General features: G+C 40.6%; 1 protein-coding gene across 1 annotated transcript; it reads left to right on the top strand.

Annotated features, from left to right (window-relative positions):
• The first annotated feature begins 15,413 nt into the window (after positions 1 to 15,413).
• Positions 15,414 to 16,855, top strand: LOC121437323 (melanoma-associated antigen 10-like). Its single transcript, XM_041637197.1, has 2 exons — positions 15,414 to 15,417; positions 15,555 to 16,855. The coding sequence occupies exon 2, from the start codon at positions 15,566 to 15,568 to the stop codon at positions 16,853 to 16,855; it is 1,290 nt and encodes a 429-aa protein (XP_041493131.1). The 5' UTR covers positions 15,414 to 15,417; positions 15,555 to 15,565.
• The last annotated feature ends 6,085 nt before the right edge of the window (positions 16,856 to 22,940 follow it).

The following is a 22,940-nucleotide window of genomic DNA, read 5'->3' on the forward strand; positions in this document are numbered from 1 at the left end:
CATATTTGGTTCTAGCCATAAATAAAGGACATTGAGCCTATATAATTCGCGATCCTAGAGAAGCTAAATAAGAAGGTGAATCCAAAGACAAACATATACACATCCTCCTGAATAATTTCCATTTTTATAATTCCCTCATCTTGTGTTTTCTTTTTTGCCTCTATTTCAGTTTTCAAATCTTGAATAGATTCTTTCTTATGCTTGATTTCTTTTTCTTGGTTTTCTTTAAGGGATTTGTTGATGTCTTGCAATTTTTTTGTCCATCTTTTCCTTGAGATAATTTAATTTCTTCTTCAAGAGCCTCAAACATCTCCTAAAGTTATTTTTTAGGTCATTTTATTTTGCTTCATCTATATTTGGGTGTTTAAGTTTTGCTGTTGTAGGGCCACTAGTTTTTATTGGTGTCATGTTTCTCTTGGTGGTGTTGCATATGTTATTACCTTGTCTACCCATCTTTTTCTCTGGGTGGTATAGTTGGGGATGTCTGTCTCTCTGGTGATCAGTCTTCCAATTTCCAGTGGATCCACGGCTCAGATGTTTACTCCTCATGGTGTTGCCAGAGCCATGGTTTCAGTTACCCCATTGGTCACTCTGAGTTCCTGGAGGTGTTTCTGGGGGCCACTCTTCAACAAAATGGTAAGGCAGAAAAAAATTTAATTAGATTTCTTGTTGACTCCATGAAATGGAACCTATACCAAACACTGCTAAAATGAAAAGAACCTGAGATTACATAGAATCTAAAATAAAACCAACTACTATCATTGTGCTAAAGGAACATAGCAATATAATTACTCTGAATGACATAATGCTATTGATACCCACAGTTGGACAATGTAGAGAGAGTTAGAACTTTGGGGTACTCAGACCTAAATAAGATGTCTTTATAAAATCCTTCTTATGAAGCCTCAATGATCTATGCAGAAGAAGAGTGAGAAAGATTTTAAGAGCCACATGTGGTATTTGCCAGACACAACAGGGTTTATACAAATGTGAATTCAAAGATTTCACGCAGAAGACCTGTATAAATTTAAACCTGACAACATCTTTGTCTGAAGAGGGGTAAGCAGACAAAAATTCCCATGACTAACAAAGAAACTGTTTGCAATTGATAAATTCTGGAAAAGAAAAAAAAACCTATTTTTCTCAACTAAGTGTCCCTAGGTTTATCAAACACACTCTAAGGCAGGCCTTATGCCCATGAATAGTTGCTCAACAAAAAACGAATTCCTTCTCTATCCAGGTCTCGTAAGATGAGCATCCAAACTGCCTAGGCTCCCACAAAGCCAGTACGTGCAGTAGGATCAAAAACCCACTGCAATTGTTCTTGAATTCTCAGTATTCCTCATTGTCCGCTATGTTCAGCTAGTCCGGATTTATCCCATGCTTTTTCAGACCTAGGCCAGCTGGCTTTGGTGAGATCCCAATAGATCATCCCCATTGTCTTAGTGTGTGGGTGCACCCCTCGTGGTCCTGAGTTCCTTGCTCGTGCTCCGTCTCCTTCTGCTCCTGATTTGGACCTTGAGATTCCTGGATAGAGGTGGGCAGTCCTTGGGCTTCCCACAGGTCAGGGAACCCTGATTGCTCTTCGAGCAGATGAGGGAGGGGGACTTGATCGGGGGAGGGGGAGGGAAATGGGAAGCGGTTGTGGGGACGAGGCAGAAATCCTTAATAAATAAATAAATTTAAAAAAAAAAAACGAATTCCTTGTTTCTGTGTGCTTTTGTTTTTGCAGCTTGTATCTTATTGGTTTTTTGTTGTTGTTGTTGGTTTGTTTTGCTATTTTATTTTATCTTATCTTATTTTTATTTTGTTGAGAGGTGCTGGGGACACAGAATGAAGTTGTCTGGGTAGGAAGATTGGGAAGATATTTTTAATGTTGGCAGGGGGGAACGAATATGATCAAAATATACTGACAGAGTATAGAACCAGGTCAGGAATAAGAAGGTGGAAAGGAAGTGCTTTCAGTTCAACTAGTGGGAATAGAATAGAGCTCTGTCTGCCCCCTGAACCCCAGAAGTCAGAGAGCTGGGTAGTTCCTGTTCCAGAGCTCCATCCACAGATTCAGAAGAATGTGGCTTCACATTAGCATAAGGCATGATCCTAAACCTGACCAATCAAGAAAAGAATGTGCAAGTCTCTCTCATAACAACTAGGAGGCACTAGAGCTTGGCATCCATCATATCTCTGGCCTGGAGCATCAGAGATTGTTTATTGATTACAGTTTTTCTTTTGCTTCATGCCCTTTTTCAGGCAAGTAGGTTTTCGTGAAGGACATAAAACCTAGTTTGGGAGGCAGAAGCTATGACTTTGAACTATCAAAGGGTGTGAGACCCAGAGGAGGGAGGAGGAATTTTTCTTCTACCACAGGAATAGAGGAAAGTTTGGAGGAGCTAGTATATAATGGCTCCAGTGCCATTTGCCACTGGTACAGGTGGTCACATTCAAAGCATGAGTGTGAGGGTCCCAGTGCTTTTTGTGATTGGAATTGGACAACATTTTCTAGAAGTTCTGCCTTGTGTAATACTGACTAGGAAGTGGGGAGAAGCTGTCAGGGCATCTTGAGGACAGAACAAGGTACTCCCACCTTTCTGGAGAAATAGTGCTGGAGGGCTGCCTAGACTGTTAAGCCAGTGGAGGTGGTTTATTGTGGGGGTAAATAGGTGGGTCAGTGGTGGTCTTGGCTTGTACTGGCTGCCTAGTGCTGTTGTGTCAGTCTCGAGATAGTGAGGCTTTTTGTAAGTGAAGCAAGAGGCCAGTGAAGTAAATAAATTCTGGAATTTATGCCTTTCAGGGGGGAGGTCACTGAGGGAACATAAGAAAGGAGAAAGAGATTTCCATGTTGGAGAAGTGGAGAGCTTCTTCTTGTTTCTTAGCCATCCTGCTAGCTTAGAGTGTATTAATTAAATAACTGCTTGGCCCATTATCTCTAGATTCCTATTGGCTGTTAATCATGTATCACCACATGGCTGTGACTTACTGGCTAAAATTTCAGCACATCTGTCTCTGGTGGCAGCCCCAAGGCTTTTCCCTGACTCTGCCTTCCTTCTCCCATGATATAGGCCAAAGCAGTTTTTTTAGTCATTAACTAATAAAAGCAACACATAGACAGAAGGACCTCCCACACCATTTCCCCTTTTCTATTTAAAGAAAAAAGAAAGCTTTAACATAGTAAAATTACCTATAACAAAAAAGTTATCAAGCAAGAATTACAGTTATAATATTTATATATATATACTTTATCTTTTATCATAATTAAAAAAAAAACTATGCCTACTTCTATCTATTCTTCAAATCCATCAAAGACTCCAGAAGGATATAATATTACCTAAGTAAACAGGAAGTACATTGTAAGCAATTTCCAAAACTCTAGGAATGACAGAGACATCTTACTACCTGGACAGTCACCCAATGTTCTTCTGTACCATTGGGGCATCCATCTTCAGCCTACAGGCTCATAATATCCAGCAGACTCTTCCACGAAGCAGGAAATTTCAAAGATAGTTCTGTCTATATTGGCAGTTTGTCAGTCACTTTCTTCTGTGTCCTGCAAAATGTCTCACAGACTCTCTCATGAAGCAGGAACCCTGAAGGGTCATCTCAACTTTAGGCAAGTTCAGCAGTCATTTCTCTGTGGATCCTGCATGTCCAGTTAAGCAGTCCAGGCAAAATCAGTTTCTTGCCCAAATGGCTATCAAACTCCATAAGGAGCATCCTTTATGCCCATCATCCTTTTGAAGTAGCTTATGCTGTCAGGAGTAGATGTGTCTCATTGTCATGAAAAGTCCTAAGTTATTAAAACATTTTAAATGCCATATTCTGAAGGTCTCTGCCAGCTGAAAAAAAAATGCAGCTAACTTTGTGCACGTGTGTGTGTGTGTCTAGAGTTCCTTTCCAAGTCCTCTCATGTTTTATATGGATTTAGTCCACTACATTGGCACACCAATAAAAGCAACACATAGACAGAAGGACCTCCCCCACCACTTCCATTTTCACCATAGAATCAGTGGGTACTAGAGTCCCAGCTTTTGAACCCCTTAACCCAGTGAGTGGAAATTGACCTTCAAGTTTTGTACTGGCTTTCCAGTGCCATTGTTGCTGCCTGAAGATGGTCAGGCTTTTGCTTGGTGTCAGGCCTCAGGATCTTGGGGGAAGATCTCATACCCTTGGGAAATATCAAGGGAAGCAGTATGTGTGAGCGGATTCTGAATAAAGAACAAAAGGCTGCTGGCTGATGACTGGGGACCTGGGTGTAGGAGGTCCTTCTGTATTTGTGTTGCTTTCATTGGTTATTAAAGAAACTGCCTTGGCCTAGTATAGGGTGGAACTCAGGTAGGCAGAAAGACAGAACAGAATTCTGGGAAGAATAGCAGTGTGGCAGATGCCATGAATCTCCCCCCTGAGATGGACATAGGTTAGAATCTTTCCCTGTAAGCCATGACCTCGTGGTGATACACAGATTGATAGAAATGGGTTAGATCAGGATGTGAGAGTTGGCCAAGAAGAGGCTAGATATAATGGGCCAGGCAGTAATTTAATTAATACAATTTCTGTGTGGTTATTTTTGGGGCTAAGCTAGCCAGGCGACAGGACACAGCCAGCCCGTTCCTCTTACTACAGAGACCTTTCTTGCAACAGATATATGAGAGTAATATATCTATTACTTCCTTAACTGTTTCCTCCTAGAAGCAGGCTGTGAACCCTCAACAATTTCCTGAGTTCAGTCTGTTTGCCTAAGGGAGATGAGAGCTTTTCTTCTTGTTTGCTCATGTGCTCTCTCTCTCTCTCTCCTTCCTTTCTTTCTCTTTCTCTTTCCTTCCTTTCTTTCTCTTTCTTTTCCTTCCATTCTTTCTCTTTCTCTTCCTTCCTTTCTTTCTCTTTCCTTCATTTCTTCAGCTTTCTCTTTGTGTTCTCTCTCTTCTGTTCTTTCTTTCTTTGCTTGATTCTTTGTGAGGGGAAGAGACTCAGATAATTAGGGGTAAAGTCCTACACCTAAGGCAGAGGTCACTGTGGGAGGAATGGAGCAGTCTTTTTTTTTTTTTTCGAGACAGGGTTTCTCTGTGGCTTTGGAGCCTGTCCTGGAACTAGCTCTTGTAGACCAGGCTGGTCTCGAACTCACAGAGATCCGCGTGCCTCTGCCTCCCGAGTGCTGGGATTAAAGGCGTGCGCCACCATGGCCCAGCTTGGAATGGAGCAGTCTTATCCTATACAGGAATGCTTATGGGAGGGGTGAGTCTAACTTGTCCAGAAAGTTGCCACCAGAGGCTCCTACCTAGGCCCTATATTGAAATATTTGTTTCTATGAGTGCCATATCCAGAGTTCAGGGAGTAAGCTGTTTCAGAATATTACTTAGACTTCAGGTAGGTCTGAAAAATGTCTAACCTTGGCAAATGCTAAGGGGGGGGGGATCTTGAGGGACGCCAGTAAGGACAATGAGGACGATTTGGGAACCTTTACCTTCCTTGCCTTTAGAGATCTGTTTCTACCTTTCCCAGCTTTCTTACCTGGAATATTTCAGGCAGGCTGACTGGTGTGTGGTTTCCAGGGCTGCATCATGGGAGGCATAAGGAACTGGTGTTAAGTAGGCACAGGAGTCTGAACTCACCACTAGGAGGACTCTGAGGGATTGATTTATTCTTTCTCTAACATCCTTATTTATACACACAGTTGGGCATTAGTTACAGACTATATCCCTGATAGACTCTGGGCAGGGTAAGTGATATGTAGGTTCCAGAGGGGGCTCAACTCTCATCATTTGGAGGAGTAATTCCATCCTTGAGTGATAAATATGTCACCACAGGAGAGTATGCTTTTCCACATCTGAGAAAAAATGGTGTTGTCTGCTCTGATTGTCCAGACAGTTGTTCTGGGAAGCTCCATGTTATGTTTTCATATGATACATGTTGGCGATACAAAAGAAGAGGTGAAGCTGGGAGTGAGGAATGACCTAAAACCAGAGAGTATCATTGCCTGAGGGACAGAACAATCACAGGAGAAAGAAAAATAAATAAAAAGAAAAACGGAGGCATTTTGAGTCTTATGAGGTTTATATATAGCTATCACCATCCTGCAGAGAATTGACTATATGCCTACAATCTCAGCCACACTTAATTGGCAGGGCTGAGACCCTAGAAATAGAGGAATCAAAGTCCATTCTCTCACCCCTAACTTGCCCTTTTTAGGATGGAGAGGGTTTCCAGGATCCAAAGTACTCAGGCCCAAAGAGCCCAGACAGTGCCTCAAACAAGAAGAAAATTCTAAGCTAGGACCAAGTTTTTCCACTCCACACATCCCTTAGCAATGCTCTTCCTCAGCAATTCTCTTTGGAAGGTGGAAGGCAGGGTTCCTAGATTTGGCATACTCTGACTTCTGTTATGGAAGTCCAAGGGAGGAAGATTTTCCTCTGAAAAGGTCAAACTTTGCTCAGCTGAAAGTGTAATCTTTGACTTGGTAACCATCAAGTAAGAAACCAAAAGAGAGGGATCTCTGTTCAGATGGAACATGATATTCTCATTGGGCTTTGTTTGCCATCAAGAAGGCTCAAGGTGCCTACCTACACTGTTTTCTGAATTCCATTTGGCAATTCTGAGGTTTATGTTTCACAGAAGGTGAAGGAGGTTATCTAACCCTGGCCAATCAGGAACAAAATGTTCCAAATTTGAACTAAAAGCCTCTCTCACCACTGCTGTAGAGAGTACGGAGTTCCCTAGGTTACTGCAGTTTTCCCTGAAGCACAACATGATAAGACTTGTAATCTTTCCTGACTTCAGTATCTAGAGTCTGGGGGGGGGGGGGGATGCAAGGCGCTGGACTCTGGTCTGCAGTAAAACAGTCCTAAGTTTGTGAAATATTAAAGGAAGGACTTTGGGTGAGGACTGAGCAATCTCCCCTGTCCTGGAGAAACAGAACTCCTAATCCTCTCTTCTTAAGCATTAACCCCTTGAGATTCAATTTCCTGTCACAGCTTCTATAAGTAATAGGAGTGCCATTAGGAAGCCTAGAGGAGGTGAAGCAATATTTGGGGGGACTGGACTGAAACTGTGACAGCCGAGAGATGAATCTTAGCCTTGGAAACATCAAGAAGAAGAGCCTCTGAGACTGAGAGGACTCTGAAAGGAGATTAGGAGCTTTGGCTTTCTCTAAAGGTACAGAGGATCTTGATTTTTCTTCTAAAACAGATAACCCAGAAAATCTTCAAACAGAGCAAGTAAAGTAGTTTCTAGGGTTACAGTTTGGGAGTTAAAGGGAAGTGAAGCGATTTTATATGCAGATAGACTCTGGTTAGCAGGGCTGGGAAGTCAGTGAAAGAGCAGTTGGAGCATGACATTTGCTCTCAGAAAAAGCTTGCTTCCGATACAATTTGCCTATGTAGTGGCTCCACAAATCTCGACAAATTTTTGTACTAAACTCAGCCACCGAGTTCTATGTTTGGAGTCTGAGGGAAACTGCATTTTTAAGGAGGTGAGTGTGCTAGATTGGGTCTAGTATAGGTTTAAGATGAAACCATTTCTTGATTTTGTACGGGGACTTTGAAAGAAGTTAGGCTACTTGAAAGTTGACTTCATTTGGGACAGGGGTTACCCTGTCTAGATAGCCATTGAGAGGAAGTCTTTAGGAAAGTGCTGGGAGGGACCAGAGAAATCCTTATAGGGGTAAACCAGTTTCACCTGATCAGGCAGTTTCCTTGCTTTTACCATTGTCATTCTGTGTTCCGTGCTTGGAGCCCAAGGTAAGGTTTTTCTGAAGGGCTTATGAGGACAGAAAGGGAAGGGATAGAGCCTGTTTTCTCACTCATTGGACCCTAAGGTAAGACTTTTTCTGAGGGGAGTATGAGGATGGGGAGGAAAGAGATAGAGCTTTTTCTCTCACTGGGAAAACCCACATTCCCAAGGAGACGGCCTGGGAGCCTCTGGGTCCGGTACATTTAGGAAAACACATTAAACGATGTAGTTCCCTAAATGTTGTTAGAAGTAGTCTTAGGGTTTCAAAGAAAAATATCTCTAACCTGAATAAAGTGTCCGGATATGACAACTTTACTTCTGATCAAAAGGGTGTTCAACTCTCACTGAAATGGTGGAGGAAGCACATCCAGCAGATAAGGTCTCCAACTTTTATCCTTAACACCAGAGGGGCTCGGCTGTTCCTCCTTTGCTGAGATCTAACCTCATAGTCTATTCCTGCTTGGCTAGCTTTGGAAAACAGCAGAAAAAGCAAAGGGGAGGAGGTGGGGAATGTTGCGGACTGGATAGGCATTTCTTTTTTTTTTTTATTTTTTTTATTTTTTTTTTATTTTTTATTTTTTTTTATTTTTCGAGACAGGGTTTCTCCGTAGCTTTTGGTTCCTGTCCTGGAACTAGCTCTTGTAGAACAGGATAGGCATTTCTAATTTTTTCTTATTTTATTTTTATGTGTAAGAGTGTTTTTCTTGCATACATATATAGACTATAGGTGTGCCTCATAGTCACGAAGGTCAGAAGAGGAATTTGGATGCTCTGGGGCTGGAGTTACAGACACTTTTGAACTGCCATTAGGGTTCGGGGAATTCACTCTGGGACCTCTGGACAAGTAGCCTGTGACCTTAATTGTTGTGCCATCGCTCTACTCCAATATTCCTTTTTAACAAAAAAGAAAGTTGGTTACACTGACTGGTCAAATATTATTGGAGCACAAAGGACAATAGGAATAGAAAAAAATAAGATTAGACCTTTCACAGAAGGCATCTATCTCAGACACAAGTCTGAGAGTTTGTGTGTTCAGTACTAGACAAAGAGTTCAAGGCTTCTTATAAATTATTTGAAAGGGAAGATGGAAATTTGATGGGTTGTATAGTTGGAAGCTGGAGGGATATAAGGCTTTCAGATTTTGAACTGAACTTGGGTTGATAGGTAAGGAGTTCTAGTAATGAGTGAGTAGGAGCCTTTCCCTACAGGAAGATGAGGGTGTTGGTCCCACATGCAAAGAAAGTTGCTGAAAGAATCTCCATTCCTGGCCATGACTCACACTAGTTTGTTTCCCAGATTTTCATGTCTTGAGATCATCTGTACTCAGATCACTAAGGAAGGATTTCCAGCCCGGGAAAAATATTGTGGGTTTTATAGAGATCTCTTGGTTCTTGTCTTCTTGGAGGAATGAATTCAGTTACTCAAGAAACTCAAGACAGTTTAAATAGAAGTTTATTTAATAAAGGTAAACAAAGAAAATACCCCAAAGACAGAATGGACTGTGCTGCCCTAAAGAAAAGAGCTGTATTGAAGAGTCTATATAAGGATTTTAAAAAAAGTTTCATGTGTATTCATTCATCAGATATGTGGCACATTTCTAGGATAAGGTGACCAACAATTTCCCCTTACAAATAATGGTGGACAAGGTCTCCCCTTTTGCAGTTTTTTTTTTTATACCAAATCCTCTAGAAAACCTGAGAAAGGGTCAAAACCATAACATAAGTGATATACTGAAGTTAGAGCCTTTTAAGGCTATTGCTCTCCATGTGTGGAAAACTGTTCTGGTATCTTAGTTTCTGATAAAACAGCAGCAACCTAAGCATCACTTCAGGAATGTTTAACCACAAAGGTTAGAAGAGACAATTACCAGGGTCCTGCTTGCAGCTTTGAGCAGTTCATTCCTATCCAAGTCTTTGCTTTCCCAGCATCATCATGAAGGCCTTACCTTATAGGAGGTCTGGGAAAATTTGCTGTGTTCTAGGCTCCCACAGATAGAATTATTCTGCCTGTGCCCTCCCAAGAAGCCATCCCTGCCTAGATAAAAGAAGGTGAAACAATGTATGCTTTCCTGGGTTTTGTCTTGCAAGGTCAAGGAAATTGAGAGTTTGGAAAGAGAGCTGGAGTTTGAGTCCTGAGGAGGTGGAACTTGAGTGAAGAATATGAATATTTTCCTCACCCAAAGCCATTACTTAAGTCCAGCCCCACTCGCCAGGGTACTTCCTCCTGACAGTGGGGGCTCCAGGCTATCACAGTTCTAATTATTTTCCCCAAGTTCCATTTCTGGAATACAAGCGGGTTTGCAGCTTTTTTCGTCTGTGGTTTCACTCCCTTATGAAGCATATCCTTCAGTGTAAACAATGGTCTTAAGAATAGAATCTTCTTTTCCTTCACAGAAACAGTGAAAACATCATCTTTTGCACCTCAGGGTACTCTGCTTTAGGTCATGGCTTAAAATCCTTATTTTTAGTAGTGTCATGATCCCAGTCTAAAAGAGGTGGGGATTTGGGGGTGTGTTGGACTTAGGACTGCTGGAAAGGATTCCCAGACAAGGCAAACATTCAAGTGAGGGAGAACTATCAGGGTTCCAGGGGGGATTAAGAGGCATCCATCTTCCAAAAAAAGAATGGAGCTGACATTGTCTACCCTGGCAATCATCTCTCTGTTGCACTATGGGCTGGAAAAGCAGTGTGCTGTTTGTTGGATTACATATTGATAGACTAGGGGGATGGAGGTTTTGGATTGTATAGTTCTAACCTTGGTAAACATCAAGGCAAATACAATGGCAGTTGAGGATTGTCAGTTTTCCCTTTCCCCATAAATATTATGGCCTCCACTCATGTGTTTTTAAGCAGTTTCCCTAAAGCCTAGAGGTTGCATGTCAATTTTGGATGAAATAATTGTTTCCCTGAATCCCATGTGGGAAATACAAGGAAGATGAATATTTTAAGGAATGGGCTGGATCCAGGTCAGCAAAGGAAGTGGTCCCAGGATTGAGAAATATTGAGGAGAGACCCTCTGAAGAGTGAATGGAAGTTCCTCATGGGGCTTTGGGAATATCCTACTCCCTTACATGTACAAGGATTTGGGCCTCACCTTCCCCAGAATTCTTAGGAGGAAGCATCCAGAAAGGGTGAAGGATCTGCTATTTGTAGTTTGTATCTTGTTGGCTGGTGGCAGTGAATTATTTGGAGGAGGTAGGATTCTCCCACACTCATCTTGGGAGAATGCTAGCTTTAAAGCTTATGGTCCTAATGGAAGAATAGAAGGAAGTCTTTCTGAGCACTATAGAAAGAGTTAAGTGACAATGCTCCTTAACCAGGCTGTGCCCTGGGAATTTCTAGGCAACGTTGCAGCTCTAAACATTGTTTCCACAAATTCAATGTCAGAAGTCTGTGGGATCAGAGGCTTTCTGGACAGGCCAAGACTCAGAAGAATTCCTAATCTGGAGGGGAGGAGCTTGAAGGTTGGATGGGAGCCTTCCCACCTCTACAGAAATAATAAGGCTTTAGTCCTCTTTGACGAAATTGTGGTCCTAGGAATCTCTAAGCAAGGTTGTAAGTCTAAACATTGTTTCCACAAGCTCAATATCAGGACTATGGGACTTGAGGTTTTTGAGAAAAAAACGCGAAACCGGTTTATCAGGAGCAGTCTCAGCCTTGAGTGGGAGGAGCCTCAGAAAATAGCGGAGGCTTTCTCTGGACAAAAAGAGGTGTGGCCCATTCCATTTGCATAGACAGCTGCCCCAAAGGCATCCAGTCTGTTCCAGCTTGGTATTTGCTACCTGGAGCTTCCTGTCCGAAGCCTAAGGGAGGTAAGGCCTTTTGTGAGAGGGCTTAGTGGAGCACAGGTTCCAACCTCCGGAAATGTTGAGAAGAGAGGTTTAAGAGTGAAATAAGAAGTTGAGGAGGGATCAGACCCACATATATAGGGGTCTGCCCAGCATTCATCTCAGAAATGATCCAGAAAGGGCAAGTCGTGTGTTGTTCCCAGCTTTCACCGGGGATACTGAAAGCAGTAAGACATTGAGAGTGGGCAGAACTGGGTCAGCAGGGTCTAAGTCCACGTCTGGAGGAATGTAAATAGAGGGCCTTGGAAGGACATCGATGGAAGATTGGGAAACTTGGTGTGCAACACAAATAATAGGGGTGTGTGAATCCTTTCATGGTTGAGAGAGGCTTTTAGGGAAGGAGCTAAACTCAGCACATTGGAGGTACTTCAGCTTTGAGTGGAAAGGTGCTAAAGGATAATATGAGCCTTTTCTTTCCACAGAAAGAGGCATAAATAGCCTCACTAATGTAGGACCTCCAGGGAGACCAAAGGAAAATAGGTTCACGCTGTTTGTTTCTGCCTTCTGTGCCCAGAGTTCAAGGGAGATGAGTTTTTTGTTGTTGTTGTTTGTTTCTTTGTTTGTTTGGTCAGGTTGCTGGATTATGGCTGGCAGGGGAACAGTCCCAACTCCAAGAAACATGGAGGAATTTGGGGCCTACCTCTTCTCCTCAGATAGAAAGTGGTTGTTCCACTTTTTCAAACAGCATTCATCTCAGGCATTATGAGGAGTCTACTGTTTCTAGAGGTTTTTTCCTAAGAAAATAATGAACATTGTAGTATATTTTCAATTTCATTTTCAGTCCACATGAATAAACTAATTTTCAAGCCGAATATACAAAGATGCAATTTGAACCTTGAAAAGGAAGAACTTGAGAGAGCAACCTTGTTGCCATCCCCTCCGCTATAGAAATTGAGATGGAATGTCAGTGCTCCTTGCCCAGGAAATTTCTTATTTAGGCTCTAGGCCAGTGATTCTCAACCTTCCTAATTGTACAACTCTTTAATACAGTTTCTCATGTTGTGGTGACCCCCAGTCACAAAATTATCTTCATCACTTCTGTATAACTGTGATTTTGGTACTGTTCTGAACTGTAATGTAAATGTCTGATATGTGACTTGTGTGAAAGGGTCATTTGATCCACAGGTTGAGAAACATTGCTCTAGGCCATGAAATCTTTTGCTATGACCCTGAAATGTTCAGGGAATAAGAGAGGTAATAACTTGACTTCTGATACTGACTTGGATTTTTCACTTTAATTCCTACATGGAGAAAAATCAGGAATAGATCTCTAAGGAGGACTGGAAAGACTCTGAGTAAAGATTAAGACTCTACCTGACCTCCACAGAAATAGACCTCTGCCACAGTTTTCCTCAGTTCCTGTCTCTGTGTGACTCTAGGCAGAATGATCAATGGGGCATTTCCCTTACTTTATGCTGAGTCTTTTCAACAGGGTATTAGACACCAAACACCATGAGTAGTAGTTCCAGTCCTGAAGGACATGACTCTGGGTGAAGAGTCACAGCTTTTCCTTCTCCCACAGAAACAGTAGGGAAATAGTCCTGCTTGCTAAGGTATTTGCTTATTGGTTATTAAAGAAAAAACAGTAACCTGAAGGAGGCTTATGAGAACTCTGAAAGAAGAGAAGGATCCTCTGGGAGGAGGAGTGATACTCTCCCTTTCCCTTCAGAAATCAGTAGTGTTTGTTAGTCTTGCTTCTTCAGGCAACCATATCAGGATGCTAAGATTAGGTATCAGCAAGAACACATTTTAACCATAATTCTGTATTCATATCCCAAGAAAGATTTGTCCTCTCAGAAGGGGAATGTATTCCAAAAATCTGGGAAGGATTCTTTGCCTTGGAAACTATCCAAGAGATTGTTCCAGTGATGGAGCGCTGGGGAGAGTCTGACAAGGTTCTCACACTGATATTTTACAAACTGCTGCTGCTGCTCACTGTCCATCCTCTTCACAAATTTAATTTACTGACATAGTATACCCCCTCTCCATCTGCAGCTCCCCAGACTATCAGACAAAAGGGGAAGTGAGGTCCTTTACATCTGTAAGGGATGAGAATGATCCTAACTACTGCTCTCAGTCCTCTCTCAGGGTCTTTTTCTGCTCATTTCCTGAAGCTGGAATTCCTTACCTATAGAGTATAATCCAGCATTCTGTATACGAGCCTCAATTTCAGAGACCCAACATGGAACTCAAGAATCTGTAACAGTTCTTTTTTTTTTTTTTTTTTTGAGACAAGGTTTCTCAGAACTAGCTCTTGTAGACAAGACTGGCCTTAACCTCACAGACATCCTTCTGCCTCTGCCTCCCGAGTGCTGGGATTAAAGGCGTAAGCCACCACCGCCTGGCAACTTTAACAGTTCTTAATTATCTGGAGCATTCCAGGACAACTACCTGGCCAGTTAGGCATGGCTTCCTTTAATTTTGTGGTAGTAGAGAAGATGTATGTTTCTTACAGCAAAGCCTCACAAGTATTTTACCTTCTCACTGCTCTCTGTATTCCCAGGCAGTAAACATCTTCATAAGAAGAGAAGCCATCTGGAAAAGAACAATAACAGATCAAAAGAGAGAAAAATCTGTGTGGAGATCAGGTAATATTCCAGAATGAGGAGTGAGGACACAGTTATCTTCCTCTTTTGAAGGACAAGAAGTGTACTAAGCTTGACTATGTCCTCTTGCCATCTCCTAGAGGAGCTGTGTAACATGGTCTTTAGTGGTTCATATCCTATCTCTATGATCAAGTAACTGAGTGCTTGTTCTGGTGTGGGCAGACCAGGGACAACAGAGGAAGAATGCTGAAAGTTGTCATGATAAATAATGGAAGATCTTTTGGCAACCTGAATATGCCATGCTTTGTTGATACCCACGGGAGGCCTGTCTCTCTCTGAACAGATACAGAAGAGGAGTAGATTGCGAAGAGCAGAGGGGAGGCAACCAGAGGACAGGAGGGAGTGGAAACTGCAGTTGGGTTGTAAGATGATAGATAGATAGATAGATAGATAGATAGATAGATAGATAGATAGATAGATAGATAGATGGGTTGGTGCATAGATAAAAAGGGAAAAAGGAATGAAAGAACCTCTAACCTAGAAGAGTTATGATCCCTGCAGTTTGGCTGGTACTTTGTTGTCATTCAGGTTAGCCTGATATGGTTTTGAATCGTGCTCCATCACTTTCTCTTCATAGTATTAGCAATGTTAAGTTTTGTCCTGTGAATTAGACCTTAGTCTACCAGATGGGTATAATCCATCTCTTCATGGGACAAAGATAACCACAAAGGGGGTCTTTCACTCCACAACTGTTCAGAGTTTAGCATGGACAGCACTGAGAAACCACTGCTCCACATTGTTGTTTGTTTGTTTATAGCCTGGACAGCACTGAGAAACCACTGCTCCTTATTTAGTCAGTTTTTTTCAAGACAGATTTTCTCAGCAAAAAACATTTTCCTGTCCTGGAACTCATTCTGTAGACCAGGCTGTCTACTTTTATTTTTAACCTAAGGATGATACCACCTAGTTTTCTATTACAGAGCTTCCAGGGACTATAGTGAGAACTTTGGGATTAATTTTGTGTTTTCAAAATCATAGAACAAAAGAGATCCTGAAAGTGTCAAGAGTCCAAGAGTCCAAGTGGTGTATATACCTCCATATACACAAACATTGTACTGCAGAATACAGGGACCCCAACACAATTCGTCCTACATACTCTTGTATGTGTACTCCCTGAAATCAGACTCTGACTTCTGGCTGAGCTCAAAGAACCTTTATCATTTTTTTCTGTAGGTTCCTAAAGGACAAACCAAATAGAAAGTCTGCAGAACTCTGTGGTTATACCATATCACCTGGAGAAGATCGGTAAGATGGCTTTTGTTAGAACCTTCATGAACAAATATTTCCCTTTGTGCCGGGTCGCTCTGTTTTTCTCTTACTTCCCCATGCCTGTGCAATCTCATCCCCCTTGACCTGTTTACTTTTCTGTCTTCTGCCTCCAGAAAGCAAAATAATGTCTCGCTACGGAAAGCACCCACGCCTCAGCCTGGAGCAAAGTGTAAGCTTCCAGATCCCAGATGAACCAGATGAGTTCCCACTGGTTCCCACAGCCGAGAAAGAGGAGAGGCAGGAAGAAGAGGAGGTAAAAGAAGAAGAGAAAGAAGATGACAATACGCAGAAAAATGAGGAAGATAACAATGAGAAGGAAGAAGAGGAAGTAAAAGGGAATGAAGATGAAAAGGAAGAGTGTGGTGATGAAGTGGATGAGGAAGAAAATGAGAAGGAAGAGGAAGAATCAGAGATAGCTTCCATGTTTTTCTCATCTTCTAATGTTTCTCTACCAAGTTTCACCCCTCCTTCTCCTTCTTTCTCCTCCTCCTCCTCCTCCTCCCCCCCCCCCCCCTCCTCCTCCTCCTCCTCCTCAATCTTTTCTCTGTTTCAGAGCAACCTGGAGGGAAATGCAGGCTATGCTCCTGGGATACTGAGCATTTTTCAGAATGCTCAAAGCTTCTTCCCCTCATCTATTTTAGGGGTGAATTTAGATGAAACAAGCAGCAATGACGAAGAGAGTTCAGGTGCCAGTCAGTCTTCTGAAGATCCTGAAGCTCTGCTGGATGTTGTGATACAAGAAAAGGCTACTGATCTGGTGTTTCTTTTCATTTACAAGTATAGAATGAAGGAACCCATCACATTATCAGAAATTCATGAGGTTGTCACCAAAGATTATGAGAACCATTTTCCTGTCATCTTCATGGAAGCTTCTAAGTGCTTGGAGATGACCTTTGGCATTGATATAAAACAAAGTGATCTTCTAAGCAGTGCTTATGTCTTTGTCAACTCTCTGAACCTCACCTATGAGGACACGCTGAGTGACAATGATAGATTGCCTAGAAATGCTTTCCTGATAGTCATTCTGGGTGTAATATTCATAGAAGGGAACTGTGCTTCTGAAGAAAGAATCTGGGAATTCTTGAAGCTGGTAGGAGTGCATGATGGGGAGGAGCATTTCATTTGTGGGGATCCCAGGGAGTTCCTCACTATAAATTTAGTGCAGGAAAATTACCTGGAGTATCGGCAGGTGCCTAATAGCCAGCCTCCGTGCTTTGAGTTCCTGTGGGGTCCAAGAGCCTATGCTGAAACTACCAAGATGAAAGTTTTGGAGTTCTTGGCAAAGATGAATGGGTGTGACCCAACTGATTTTTCTGTCTGGTATGAAGAGGCTTTGAGAGATGAGGAAGAGAGGGCCTGGGCCACAAGGGACTCCGAAGATGGAAGCCCAACCATGTGGCTTGCAGAGCGCTGATTGTTAGTTTCTCTTACCCAGTGCGTGGGACCTGTTTTTGCATGGGCTCACTCTAATTTTGAAAAATGCAGCCAAAATTTTAAGTAAGGGAAAATCAAGCCTAGGCTCAGTAGAAAAGGTTAAAAAAATTACTAATTGGGGGTTTGCTTAGCTGTTTAATTTTGGATTAATTTTAAATGTTATTCCTTGTAAGTAGAATCTATGATTGAAACTGGTAACACAATTTTACTGTTTTTTTTTTCAAATAATGGAGTGGAAATTATGTAATGTAGCTTACTTTTGAATTGTTTTAAACCTATTAGTTTATTCTGTAAAATTAAAATGAAGAGTACATTTATTTACCAAGCTCATGTAAGAAAACAGGACATATTAATAAATCTTAATAAAGACTGCTTGCTGACTCATTCATCAAATATGAGTGAATCTTTTCTGTTGGGAAAATAATATGATATTGGGGTGAGGTGCAAGAAAAAATAATACACTTCCCTACAGAGGGAATAGCAGAGTCTGGAAACAGCTATCATATAAGGGACATGGTAAGATGTGTGTCAAGTCATAAAGAACAAATAGAAAGAAGGAACAAATGAGGAGGATGGGTTCCAGTTATCAGAAGTCAAATGCAAACATTCCAGAGCCTGTGAAATTTGTGATTTGGGAGATTAAATGCTTTGGGGTATATTTTACACTAAGCCATGAAAGGTATCAGAGGCCACAAGCTTGGTAAATCAAAACTAAGTGTTCTCCACTCAAAGGTTCAGGGATTTCCTAGGAATAAAACAGATGCATCCTTTGAGTCTGCCTACAAATTACCAGTGTATCATTATTTCAATTTCCCTGTGAGTCAGAGCCCTCTCTCTTACAATGCATTAAAGTTGGAGTTCTTGACAGCCATTTGTCCAAATTCAAACATCTTCAAGAAAATAATGACAGTGAACTTACTGTAGACAGAGAATGAACAGTCAGGAGAGGAGAAAAGAAAAAAAAGCTAGTTTTTAATTTAACTCTAGGGGTTTCCAATTTTATTAGCTAAGCATGCCAGACTTATCCCCCAAATAATATATTGTCTAAAAGGGAATGTATGAATTTTAGTTGTAAAGTTTTTTTTTTCTTGATTCGGTATTTTTTCCCTCCTTTAGTTGCATTTTTAAACACACTCTGGTTAACGACATCAACAAAACCCAGGGGAGAAGATGGCAAAATTTATTCTCAAATTAATATTCAAAATAACTTACATTCATTTAACCAATATATTTGAGCAGGATGCCAGGTGTTCTATGGTCACTGCATTCTCACTCTGGTACCACATTTCTCAAACCTGCTTCTGAGAGAGCAAATGAAGGCATCTGGTTCTTTATAATTATCCAAAGATGAGGCACCTGGTATATGCCAGGGTTGGACAAGAGTCTATCTATACCTCACTTTGTTCCCTATCTCCAACCCTAAGGTAGATCTTTGGATTATTACTTCATTTCTTGCTGTTCCAAAGTGTCTCACTTGACCAAAAAATGCTGTACAAATATTTGAAGCATAAATGGAGATAAAAATTTCTCATTTCTTTTCACAGTAGTGTTAGAGTTATCTTGACCTTATAACCAGAACGTTTTTTAGCTGTGTCCTTGGAAGTAAACAGCATCTCCCATCAACTGTCAAATTTACTGGTATTGAAATTCAAGCCTCCAGAAGCACTTTATCATTCAAATAATCAGAAAATTAGTCTTCACCCATAGATTGTTATATTTTTGCAATAGCATGAAGATTGTTAGGGTTCCTATGGATGTGACTTAAAAATTAAGTATACCAATAGAAGCTTCTTGCCAAACTGAGCAACATGGATCTTCTCAGAAAATCTATAGTCAGTGTATAAACAAACATAATCTGAGAGGCTACTGAAATATTCATAGGAGAAAAAGTCCTGAAATCCTCAGGAACAAATGCAAAGTTAATCCAGAGCCCAATAATATCTCCCACTCAGTTGTGATACTAGTGTTCAGTATAGCCTGAGGATGTGTCCAGAGGAGAGGGGGTGAAGAATCTTAGTAAGGACTGTGGTTGTGATACATGATTCTTTACTGACCAGGCTTGGTGTATCCTTGAATTTTCAGTCCAACTTTAGGATTCAGTAGGATCTGAGCATGCAGGTACAAGGAGTGCCCCAGAGATGTTCTAGATATTATGTGTTGCTGTACAATACCACTGTGTATTGTCACAGAAAGCCAGTTGTGTCTTCTGGAAAATTCTGAGTAATCCACCTCCCTTGATCACTCTGACAAGTGTCTGTGGTCTACCAATGTTCACTATGTATGTATTCATTCTTCATGATGCCCAAAGCTACAAAACTGTTAATAGGGTAAGGGCTACATGGCCTGTAATTTAAAAAGGAAAGAAAAAAATTCAAGTTCAGTGAATAAAAGTGTTTAGTTTGGGGATGAAGAATTTAAATGAAAATTCATAAGGATACTATGTTGAGGGAAATGCATCTGGGAATATCATATAGATGTTCTTAGAATTAACCCCTTTAATTCCTAGATTTTGTCAACTCGTAGGTAATTATTTTAAGATTGTCACTATTGTTTTATATTGCTACCAGATATTATATGTGGTATTAGCACAAGGTATAGTCATCTTATTCAGCATAGATTTAAAACATATGCAGACAGAATAGATCCCTTTTCTAGCAACAAAAATATGTAGTTTGAGAAACAGGGAGCTCCATGAATCACACTTTTGAAAGCACCTCCATACTGAGAAAATGTTCAGCTGTGAGAAAGAAGCATACAAATGGCACCATGCCCTTGCTCCCCATGAAAATGCTGAATAAACAGATCATTGGTAACATTTTGATTTTCTACCAAGGAAATGAAAGACCCAGGTAAAGCTCAGAGTCTACATTTTGATTCAACACGTGGAACATCTGCAATTTTATGCATTCATTCCCTCACACATTCTTTCTTTCATCAAATACTTACTGAGTAAATGTAACAAAAATAATGAAAGACAGCATAGGATTATAACTAGACATCTAACTGAAACAGCACAGGGAAATGGGCAGTCCTAGAGAATTTGAGGAAATTCATAGCATTGAAGTGGTGGTAACTTGTACATACTACCAACTAATCTTTCATAATTAAAAGGAAAAAGTCTTTTAAACATTCTTTCTGTTGATTCTTTCTGAATTTCACATCATACATCCTGATGTCACTCATCTCCCTGTCTCCCTTCTTTTGACCTCTGCTCTTGGAACCTCCCCCACAATACAAAATTTAAAGGTAAAACCAACAAAACAAATCACAAACAAAAACAAAATAAAAACATATGGAGGTGGTTTCAAAAGTGTGATTTATGGAGCTCCCTGTCTTGCAGCAAGAACAACAACAACGAAACAAATAAGAAAATCTCAGTGTGGAAGCTGAAGTGAGACACAGTGAGTCACACAGTATGCAGTTTAGTCCAGACATCTTTACTTGTAAGTGTTCTTTGCAATCAGTCATTGGTCTGGTTGACGCCACTAAAAAAGTACTATCAAATTTAGCCATCAACATAAATAATGGATGATCCAGTATAAGGGAAATTTATTCTAGGAATTATTTATTTTAGCATGACAAAATAATGTATGAGCACCATATAAAATAATATATAATAGTTAAATTATTGAGATGTTAATGATAATGGAGTACAAACTGCCTCCGTGTAACCCAGTAAAATAGAAGAGTCCGAATATCAAAAAAAGAGAAAAAAGAAATATTCTAAAGAAAGAAAGTGAGGTAGAAACCTCAGAAATTCACAAGTTGTTGACAAGTTACCTGAAAATTGTGTAGCAAAACTGTGGTGACTCATGAAAAAAAAAAAAAAAAAAAAAAAAACAAGAAGAATGTAGCTCCAGACTCTTGATTCCCAGTTAAAGATTCCTCCAGAAGTTAAGCCAGAGAGGCCTGAGGATAAGGATCTTGCACTCATTCCTGCCTGCAAGAGAAGTCCATAGTCTTTCAAGACCCAAAGCAGATGCAGGTTCTGGTGAGTGAGTAATCATGTACAGGTTGGTCAGCAAGGGAGAAAAATTTCATTATGTCTTTCTCTGTAACTGGAGAGAACAGAATGCAAGGTATCTTGAGAGATAACTTATCCTTGGAAACTGAGCTACACTGGAGCCTCAAGGAGGACCAGTATAAGATTAGAAGTTGATATGCAAACGACTCTAGGGTGAGAGTTTGCCCAGGGATGTTACTGTGGAAACAAACACTGGCAGAGATTTAAAATGTCACATAGACTCAGTGCAGAAATAGTGTTCTTTTTTTTATTGAAAAATTTCCACCTCCTCCCCGCCTCCCATTTCCCTCCCCCTCCCCCCACTCCTCCCCCCCCTCCCTCTCCAGTCCAAAGAGCAGTCAGGGTTCCCTGCCTTGTGGGAAGTCCAAGGTCCTCCCCCCTCCATCCAGGTTTAGGAAGGTGAGCATCCAAACAGGCTAGGCTCCCACAAAGCCAGAACATGAAGTAGGATCAAAACCCAGTGCCATTGTCCTTGGCTTCTCATCAGCCCTCATTGTCCGTCATGTTCAGAGAGTCCGGTTTTATCCCATGCTTTTTCAGTCCCAGTCCAGCTGGCCTTGGTGATCTTGAGAGGACAATAATCAACTTTATATGGAAAAACAAAAAACCCAGGATAGCCAAAACAATCTTATACAATAAAGGAACTTCTGGAGGTATTACCATCCCTGACTTCAAAATCTATTACAGAGCGACAGTATTGAAAACAGCTTGGTATTGGAATAAAAACAGAGAAATCGACCAATGGAATTGAATAGAAGACCCGGATTTTAACCCACAAACCTATGAACACCTGATTTTCGATAAAGGAGCTTAAAGTATACAATGGAAGAAAGAAAGCATCTTCAACAAATGGTGCTGGCATAACTGGATGTCAACCTGTAGAAGAATGAAAATAGATCCGTATCTATCACCGTGCACAAAACTCAAGTCCAAATTGATTAAAGACCTGAATATCAATCTGAACACACTGAACCTGACAGATGAGAAAGTGGGAAGTACTCTACAACATATGGGCACAGGAGACCACTTCCTACGTATAACCACAGAAGCACAGACATTAAGGGCAACATGGAATAAATGGGACCTCCTGAAACTGAGAAGCTTCTGTAAAGAAATAGTGTTCTTAAGGAAAAGAAATGTGCTCTTAGTTAGAAGCAGATCTCAACTGAAAGTAATACTGGAGTTTGATTACATTAAGCCTGAGATCAGGATAAGATTCATTCAGTGCTACTGAGCCTGAAAACTCTGAAACTTTTGAATCATACTCAACAGACACATCCTCCTTCAGGAGATGAAGGACATATTTTCTTCCTGTACAGATTTAATTGCTGTGACTTCTTTTGAGTGTACCAACACTAACTTAGCAATATTTTTTATATTTTGTTATTTTTAAAAGCATGTTTTTGCTTCTTATTTTCTTTGATCCATTCCTCCAATTATGTTTATACTTTTAGTCATTATCTAGCATTTTCCTTTCTTTATTGTTCTTTTTGTCTTATGTCCCCTCTGTTTGTCCATTTTTTCTCTTTACTATAGTTTTCATATTCTTTAGTTGCTGTTTAAAAATAATGCTTTCTATTACCCTTCATAAACTAATTTAATCTCTCATTTTCTTTTTTGTTTTTATTTGGCAATTTCTTTCTCATTTGATTTCCTCTCTATAACATTCTTCTCTACCTATCTTCCCTTTGATTTATTTATTTAAACTTGCTGCTTTCATGTTTCTCTTTTCTCTGTCTCCTGCCTTTTTCACATTCCCTTGCTGTTTTTGAAATTTACACAAGGAGATTTTAAATTTTCTCCTTTGATTTCATCACTATATTTTAATTCTCCATGTACTTGTGTAACTTCTTTCATTTTCTTTATTATTGACTTCTGATTTTAATTCATTATTGGGTGCAAAAGTTATGCATGTGAAATTGGTAACATACTTTGATTTAGGAAAAGTTGCATTTTGGAGAAAAGAAAAATGATTCTCTTTTGCTGACTTATGATTACTGGCAATATAGGCTTTAATTCAATTTTAAGTGTCTTTCTACAT

The sequence above is a fragment of the Microtus oregoni genome, unplaced genomic scaffold, assembly GCF_018167655.1.
Source record: "Microtus oregoni isolate MIOR12 unplaced genomic scaffold, Mior012 000052F_000, whole genome shotgun sequence".
In the NCBI taxonomy this organism is placed as follows: domain Eukaryota; kingdom Metazoa; phylum Chordata; class Mammalia; order Rodentia; family Cricetidae; genus Microtus; species Microtus oregoni.